The 9,338-nt window shown below is 34.7% G+C and overlaps 1 protein-coding gene across 4 annotated transcripts; it reads right to left on the reverse strand.

The window, feature by feature from the left end:
- Positions 1-1,602: 1,602 nt before the first annotated feature.
- On the reverse strand, positions 1,603-8,170 carry LOC104894940 (BTB/POZ domain-containing protein NPY4). 4 transcript variants are annotated; one of them, XM_010681320.3, is made up of 6 exons: positions 7,801-8,170; positions 7,016-7,077; positions 6,361-6,505; positions 4,618-4,687; positions 2,785-3,963; positions 1,603-2,532 (listed from the first exon to the last, which is right to left on the reverse strand). In XM_010681320.3, exons 3-6 carry the CDS (start codon positions 6,420-6,422, stop codon positions 1,966-1,968), a joined length of 1,878 nt encoding a protein of 625 aa, XP_010679622.1. In that variant the 5' UTR covers positions 6,423-6,505; positions 7,016-7,077; positions 7,801-8,170; the 3' UTR covers positions 1,603-1,965. The 4 variants fall into 4 exon arrangements, with proteins under 4 accessions (XP_010679622.1, XP_048502184.1, XP_010679621.1 ...); XM_048646227.2 differs by lacking the exon at positions 7,801-8,170 and adding an exon at positions 7,350-7,776; XM_010681319.4 differs by having other exon boundaries at positions 6,361-7,077; positions 7,801-8,169.
- Between the last annotated feature and the right edge of the window lie 1,168 nt (positions 8,171-9,338).

Below are 9,338 nucleotides of genomic sequence, written 5' to 3' on the forward strand. Positions count from 1 at the left end.
ATTTGGTGTATATTGGAGATGATCATTGGCTATTGAAAAATTAAACTTATCTTCATAAATTACAAGGGAAAAAAATTCCGCCTTTTGAAAAAAGAATGTTTTGGTAACAAAAATAGTAATAGACAAATGCTCCTTTTGTCAATGATTCCTCGATTATGTAAAAATATTGGCACTAATTTATTGAGAATGGACATAAATAGAGTAGGGAAATAGTAATATAAATGGTTAAACTTATTGAGCATTTGGTTCAAGCCAAGGAATGAATGAATGGTGACCGTAACCATTAAGTAATGGATTTTGTTACTTAAAGGGAAAGGAAGGTAACAAATTGGAGGAATCCATTACCATTACTTAATGGTAATGGTAATGGTAATAATATGTTTAGGGGTTAAATCAAACAAGAAAAAAGAAAATTGGTAATTGATTTCGTTTCTTGGAGCCCAAAATAATGAACCATACATGCCCTGATAGCCAATGATGACTAGCACAACATGAAGTTGCTATAGCAAAGTGGAAACTAACCTAGCTTTGAATTTGAGCCATTTATTACTTACTTTCACAATTAACTTAACTTTCTGATATATTTTAAGTGCAATGAGTTCTAACCTGAAGTGCAAACTTTCGAATCTCCAGTACATACCACTTGGTTCTTTACTCTCCCACCTTCTTATAATTAGACCTAGAGGCAGCCACTACACTAGATTGATCGGAGCCCGATCGGCCCAACATGGATCTGGTCAACTTGATTAGGTTGGTGCTTCACCTAGCCCCACCGGTCCACCTAGCAGGTGAGTCATGGGTCAAGTTTCTAGATCACTAACTTTGTTTGATGAAATCTACCCTAACCGAACCAAGTTATTCCAATTATTGTAGAGCTTAATTTATAAAAGAAAAATGCCTCTCAAGTTTCAAAGCATCGCATCGCAGCCCAGCCCACCTAGCTATGAAAAACTAATCCACCCGTTTACCGAACCCGACCTCACATAAGCGGGTTTGGGTTGAAATTTTTAACCCATTTAAGTAAATGGATTGACACGACTTACCCATTTAATTAAATGGATTAGGTTAAAGTTGCCAGTTTCAACCCGAAATTAACATGTGTTTGACCTGTCTAACTTATTAAAATATACATTTCCTAAAAAGTTTTGTTGAATTTGGTAAAAATTTAAAAATACTTATTGCAGAACACAAATATTAAAAAAAAAATCTAATCACGCATACTTTTATGTGAATTTATTGTTGAAAAGTAATAAATTTTAATGAAAATTCAATAGTAAAACATATGTAAATGGGTTAAACGGGTTATATGGGTAACCCGTTTAATAAACAGGTCAGGTCAAGGTTGAGTTTTTCAACCCTTCTGATAAAAGGATTTGATTTGGGTTGGGACATGTTCAGCCCGTTTATCATTAACCCGAATCCGAACACGACCTGATATGTTAATCAGTCCTAATCTAGAGTATCCAAGATTCCAAGTAGCACAATTGCACAATTGACTAGCAAGTAGCATGTTTACTCACAAAACGAACCTGTCAAATGTAATCATCACTGAGTTCGCACCCAACATGGTTTGCATAGCAAGTTAGCAACACAACACATATATACTGATAAAAAAGAGGAATACTTTCCACTTTCATATATAGGGAAAATCTCTCGTGTTAGAACCTAAAACTGACATAATACCTAAACTCCGTATCTCTTAAAACAGCTGCTTTGAGCCTTGAGGCTAGCTCCCTAAAATCAACGAACCGAGGAAGTAGGAAGTAGGAAACCATCCTCAAAACTTAAGTTCGTTGGTTACTTTTCAAGGTTGAGCTAGAATTTTCTTGTCAGTAAACCTACCTATTCCTACATAGGAAAATGAAAAGTGTGCTAATTTTACATGTTGGGGCAAAGCAAAAGTGCCGTTATTATCTTAATCAAAAACCTTTAATAAGATTACGATTATGATTATGATTAAGATTGTCAATGCTTTCTATTTCGAGAAGGTGTAGATCGACTTTCCTCTGCATTATTTGTCGATGCAGGACTTTCAGAGGTATCAGAGCTACTATTCTCACCGTCTTTCTCTTTGCTAGACCAGAGCTTTGAGAATAATCTCTTTGACATGAGCAAGCCTCTGACCTTATTGACAGCAGCTTTCTCAGCATCACTTTTAGGGACATCAACACTAGACCCTTCACCACCTCCTACTCTAAGGTTGGCTATTTCACCTTTTAAAGCCTTTAACTCCTCAATTGTTGGAACTCCATCCCAGTCGTCCTCGGTGTTGGTGGTTGCGGACCGTGAGCTCCCATGGGACCCACCTGGGAGTAATGCCCGGGTGGGCCGTTGTAAGTCAGGTGTTCGACTTCCGGGGGACGATGATGTGGCTGTAGCTCGGGCTTGCTCGAAGAAGAGTACCTGAACGACAACTCGTAAAGGGAGGCGTTCGTTTTGCACAGCGTGAGCACAAGCCTCCACTGAAAGCTTTCTGCAATCCATCAATTTGCATATTTTCTTCTTCTCACTCTTACTGATGCCAGGATGTTCCTGCAGAAAATTATAATTCATTTACTTAGGGTAAATTAATGAACAAGTGTGTAATAATCAATACTCATTAACCAAATTTCACCAAACTGTATGTAGTAAGTCTGATAACATAGAAATGAAGAACTAAAAACAAGAAGAGGTATTATACAAATTCACACCAATAGTTTTAGAAAAAGTTCTTTAACTGAGATATAGAAACATCCTCACACAAAAGTCTCCAGAATTTTTTAAAAAACAGTAGACTGATCTTACCTTCAAGTACATGTCAATGGCACGGTAGATCCCATCATGCGATGGTCTTGGAAATCCTGAAACAAGCTCCGAGATACCAATGAATTTAGATAGTTGTAAGTTCGGGTCTCGTGAAACCTCTGCAAGGTAACAATCAACTAGCTTAGCAACCATTCCCTTGGAAGCATCTGATATGGTCACAGGCTTCTTAAGCTCCTGAAAATCTATTTCATTGTGAGAATCATTCTGAATACTATGATCTTGCATCACAAACTCCTTAACCAGATTCTCCACTAAATCAATGTCATAAACAGTCGTTTCTCCAGGTGGAGCTCGGATTAACAAATCTGCGACAGAAGCCTCATCCAGTTGCAAGCCAATTCTCCTAAGCAACTCTGTCCTAACCATTTCTCCACAACCTAAAGACATTGATGCTCTCAACAACCTAAGCAAGAAACTAGATGAGTTGCTGCCTTTGTCCCTTGGAAGAAGTCGTACTATGGCCTCAACTAATGATTGGTTCTTCTGTAAATCACCACCTTGAACCATACCTTTACTAAACCCAGGTAACTTTCTTAATGCATAAGTTTTCAAGGCCTCACCAATGACATCACTTGAAACCTTACATTTTGTCTTGATTGTAGTTATGACCCGTTTATACAGATCCATGTCAAGGTCCGATAAGTCTTCTACCCACCAGTCTTTTGGAACGGTTAGGTGCTTCCTTACACCATTATAAAGCTGTTCCGATCCGTTCTCCGATGGGAGCTTCTTCCTGTTATAGGTGTAAGACCACTCAACCTTGGAAGTATCAATGGATGCTTTCGACGCTATCGCGTCAAGGCAGTGGCTTACAATTTTGAGCTCCTCGGACCATGGAAGGAGGGACTTAGTTGTTTGGAGAACGATGATAGAGTCTTTCCAACCTCGGAAGATACTAGAGTTGAGAAACACATCGATCTTGTATATGAGATTTCCTTTCTCAACTGTATCATACATTTCTAGATACTCAGCTGCACATCGAGCTGCAACAACGTTGTAGGCGTTTAATGTGACAGTCATGCCGTAGCAGTATTTTACACATACCTCAAAGGCAGCAGGTCCACCAGGGATATCCTCAATAGATATTTCGTCTTGACTTTCGTGATTTGCCATAGCAACAAGTTTTTGCAAACGTGCACTCTTGGACAGTAGAGGAAACTGAAAAGTGGTTTCAAATCATATAAGCACAACAATAGAAAGATGTTGGCACATTACTGATCGTGTTCTAAATTAAATCTGCAATTTCAGCCACACGCCTACTACACATTACTGCATTTATAATTATATGGGCATGTTAATAAAAATTAAGATTATTTAGTTAAAATTTCATTTGTAATAAGAATTCACATTAAAGATTTTCTATATAAATTCACATTAAAGATTTTATTAACCAATGAACCTACCTTGGTATCCTAAAATGACAGTTAATATTGCAATTATATCATAGAATGGCTTTATTTTGAAACAGATATTAATGGCAAAATGGCCTTATAATTAGAAAAGGAGGGATATATCCATAAAATCAACGTTTAGGAGGGATTATGGACATGACTAAATAAACAAAGCATCTAATATTTTTGGCACATGGAGTGATGTCCAAAAAAGGTAAGGAAAAACCTATAGGCAAATTACTTCATCATTTGCAACCGATAGCCTCATTGAAGGCTAGCAGAGTATCGGTTTTGCAGATAGAATTCACTCAAAACCATTATGGTGTAGAACGAGGAGAGAGGGGACCGAAGGAGTCCAGTAAACAAAGAGAAAGGACAAAAGGGGGTACTAGTAAAAGCCAATCATAAAAGATTCTCATACCTTATGCAGATAAAATTTGACATCCACAACATTGACAACTATGTCTGTTGATAGCTCGGTTGCCACATACCTGAAAGTATTTTTTTCAAGGTTATGCCACAATGATAGAATATAAATTGCAATCCAAAAAATCAAAAGAAAGGTTTTCAGAGAAGCATTGCAATAAAGTTCTTGTAGTTGTTAATGATTAAACTGGTAAAACTGCCACAAACAAGGCCATGATATATAATGTTTTCTAATCTAAAGAGCATATGCAACAAAGGTCTGATCATTATATTCTTAGTATTAGAAATCTTATCATGCATATGGCAAAATAATAGTTAGCGCCTTTACTAATAGATTACCGTCCTCCCCACACACACACACCCACACCCTTTCAGCGAAAACAATAAGAAAAGGAGATAAAAGAATCAAGTAAGGCAGGAGACATTCCGTACGTTGCACAACATGAAATTCATATGGATGAGACTTAAGATACTTCAATTACAATTATGAAGATGTCTCTTTGATAGGAAAAGTGATCAATTGTATACTGAGCTAGTGTTCTGTTCAACTTGTTTTGACTTAATTCTGAAACATAAGATGAGATAAGTTCCAATAAGTTGAGATAAGTTCAAAAGAATGTCGAAATAAGTCAATACGACACAGGGACACACCCTTAGCAGTAGCATAGCCCTAGAATTTTCCAATATTCTCTAGTAACAGTAGGAAGAGTGACTAGTGACAGTGAGTCAGTGATAGAAATCAGAGAGTTGTTGATACTATGTCTTTAGGATTCCACTCTCAATACTGCCATTACATGTTACAAACTGTTTTCTTTCAGAGTCCTCATCTTACAAAACATCTGTAAATGTAACATCATCCCCATCACATAAAAAAAAAATGCCACCAAGATTGGACCCATATGTCCTACACTCCTATCTCTCCAAGGTGGTTTCTTAGAGGAGAAAGGCTATATAGAATATTGTTCAGTGGTGAACAAGAAAGCGCACGGCCCTTAATAAGTGAAATTACCAAAATGCCCCCATCTCGCTCGTTCACCATCGGATGGTCCTTTAAGTAGCCTTATTCTTAAATAGCTACAGAGAGACAAGGAGACAGGGTAGCAGGACAATTAGTTATTTCTAAGCTCATTCAATATCAATGTTACCATTGTCTCCATAATTGGAAAAGGGACAATACTATTATGCAGCAGAAGTACATGATTTATTGAATGATCTTCAACTCATGTTCATTACCTAGCTACAAGAACAACCAAAGGGACCACAAATCTAGATACCAGCTCATAATGTCAGGACAAAACTCCAAATCTAGGAACAATCAACATAAATAATGCAGGAAACTATGTTATTACAATTTCAGTACTACTATTAAATTTCTTCTATGAATTCTTATGACAACCCAAAACACACCATTTAATTGATTGTTCTAAAATAGAAAAACTATCTTCCATTATTTAATTTTTTTGACTGACCAATTTGTAAAAAGATCAAACCTTGAGTACTACCACTTTTAGAATTTATAGTGCTATTTCAATATTGATATGAAAAACAACCACCAACTTTAACTCCACAATAAAAGTTTAAGTGCCATTTTCTAGGATAAATTGCAGAACATTATAAGAAGTAACAACATAAACATTATCAGCAGAGATAACAAAGAACAAATTACAATGGTTCTAATCAAACAGTAATAACAACAATATCTAAACATAGTTTTTAAAAAAATGAAGCATAATCTAACCTGATGTTATCACCATCACTCTGAAATGAATCAGCTTTAGATCCAAGCTTCATAAACTTCATTTTCACCTCTCAAATTTTTTAAAAAAATCTAATCTTTTTCAAGAAAAACTCAATCTTTCTCCAAAAATAACAACACCCAGAACCTAAAATCAAAAACCCATAAACAGAAATATGAGAAAATGGAAAAAAAAAAAAATTAATGAAGATCTAATGAAGAGAGAGAAAGTAGTAAAATGCCCTTCCCAAGCACCTCCAACACTGTCAAAACTCAAAAGTTTTAGAGAGAGAAAGAAGATGGAAGAGGAGAGAGAAAACAAAGTTGTGAAAAATAATAGTATAAAGAAGAAGAGAAGAGAAGAGAGGTTTTGTTGATTATGCTTCCTTACTCAGCAGCACAGTGCACTGAGCCCGGACACATTTGGTAACCCCAAGGAAACATTTTTACAGCAACAACCAACTCTCTTTTATCAAAAAACACCATTTTTTTTGCTTACTTTTCTTTCTTACTTTCTCTCTCCTCCACTTGCATCTAAGATTACACTCACTCACTCAAATCACACTACCACCCCTTTTTTTTTTTTTTAATTACCCAAAAAAAAAGGGTTGAAATAAAAATTAATTATAAACCCAGAAAAAGATTATTGAGGAATTACAAAACCCTAGATTGGAAAACTCCTTTACGGTTCTTCTACATGGAAATTGATAGTAGCATCACCTGCAAAAATGGACAAACATATGGTGGACAATCAGCATCTCTCACTTTTCTTTTCTTTTTTTCATGTGGACAAACAATCTCTATTACCAACAAAGTTGTTTCACTGAAATGTGCAGTATAAAAAAAAAAAAAACAAGATTTAACAAAATATACTTTGGAATTATATTTGGAGGGGAATATTCATGGGACACGAATTTCAATGTAAACCCCATTAAAAATGTTCTTCATATAGTATTTTAGTGGATATTAAATATTGATACTTCTAAACTTACCAAAAAACTTGAAGAAATCAGTGGAAACCACATATTTTACATAAGGAAAGGAAAAAGTAAAGTTATACCCAGAAAAACAGAGGTAAAGAAGAAAACTGAGAGGAAATAGTGGTAATCATTAGAAGCAGAAGGTCTAAAAACTAGTCTACCTAGAGAGAGAATGAAAATTCAAGTTCTAGCTATGCTTATATTTGCTTCTTTTAAGATTAAACGAGTTAAACTACGTTTAACTCGTTAAGTAGGAGCAACCTAACTCATCCTTTCGACGATCATGTTATTTGTAAATTGCAAGAACAATAAAGCTTCATTCTTTACCACTTTATAAACCTAATTCAAAGGAAAATTCATATCAAAATAGCATTAAGGAACAAATAAATAGCTTAAATTACAAGAAAATAATAATTAAAAAAAGAGAAGAAAGTTAATCAAGTATGAAAATAAAATGGTATACCATTCCAAAAAAATGAGATCAATGAGTTGTGATTTGTTTAAAACTTTTGTCAGCCACCTTAGCTACACGAAAAGCTATAGACACTACTATGTCTCAGAATGTTTTTTTTATAAAAAAAAAAAAAAAATTCACTATGTTTCTTTCTCTCTCTAAGAAGGGAGAAGAAGTGAGGGCTAATCACAATCTTTTTCTTAAAGAAAAAAGGTGTTATTTCTCTATCTAACAAAAATAAAGTGGTAAACTTGAAGCAAAAATTTGATAAATAAATTATTAGTTATTAGTGATATTGAATGGTTGGTTGAAGTAAAAGGAAAAAGGGGAGTGGCAAAAATGGCAGAAGCCCACTTCTCTTTATATCTTTCTATCTCTCTCCTAAGAAGAGTCATAGTGATAGGCACGCCAACCTGACACTATCAACATGGTTGCCCCCTCCTACAAATACAAATTCCTTTTTTCACAAAAATAAATTCATTTTTTTATTGGTGAAATATCAAAGTTTAGATGCTGCACACACTAGTACATATAGTATGATGTACACAAATACATTAATAACAAGCTTAATGTACATAGATAATATGTCGATAAATAAATAAATATATATATATATATATATATATATATATATATATGGATAACAAGTCAAATTAATATATGTACATCTCTATTGGTACATGTTCATTCATATTGATCTTAGTGTACATAATCTAGTGTTTCATGTTCGTCGTGCGTATGATCTTTTTCATACGGACGTGTGTATGTACTAATTTGGGCTGAGATAGGCTCTGTTCTCCTAGACTTATTTTCAGTTCAATTACTCTTTGAAATTAAGTTCATTGCATATTCTCCCAGTTTAAAAGAACAAGGTTATAAATATTCTTCCTCCATTATTTTTTTTAATTGCAACATTTTCTTTATTTGGACATTTTATATTTATTGTAACATTTCCTTCTTTAAAATATCTTCACTTTTTCTTTCTCTTACCACAAACAAGGATGTATTGGCATATTGGTTAAGGTGTTGTGAACGATATGTCACAGGTTTCAATCCCCCTCCCTTTCTTTGTACTTTGTACTGCATTGAATCCCATTGATCACCACATGTGAGTGTCTTGGAGAAAGAGGAGAGACTAAACCACTTTATCAGCTTAGAAATTACTCCTGCTATCACCAATTGGTTTTAAGATGAAACTTCCTTGGGCTTGTAAATGGGCTAAACTCTCTTTTTTCCTTATTGGCTTACCTAATCCCATTTCATATAATTTGAAAATTAAAACACTGCATTCATGGCTCATATTGTTCAAAGAGAAAAAGAAACCTTCTCCTCCCACATGGCTTCGACCGTCAACCCCCACCTTTTATCTATCTATATCTCTCTTATGTGCTATTCACATGAATTTCTTAGAAAAAATGTACTAATAGGTTATTATTGAAATAGTTACAGAACATAACTTACCAAAAACGATTTAACTCTCTCTTTACCTTTGATAATTTTATGATTGAAATTCATTTCGTTTCTTTCATTTTTTTTCCTTCTTTTTA

This window comes from Beta vulgaris, chromosome 6, assembly GCF_026745355.1.
Source record: "Beta vulgaris subsp. vulgaris cultivar EL10 chromosome 6, EL10.2, whole genome shotgun sequence".
In the NCBI taxonomy this organism is placed as follows: domain Eukaryota; kingdom Viridiplantae; phylum Streptophyta; class Magnoliopsida; order Caryophyllales; family Amaranthaceae; genus Beta; species Beta vulgaris.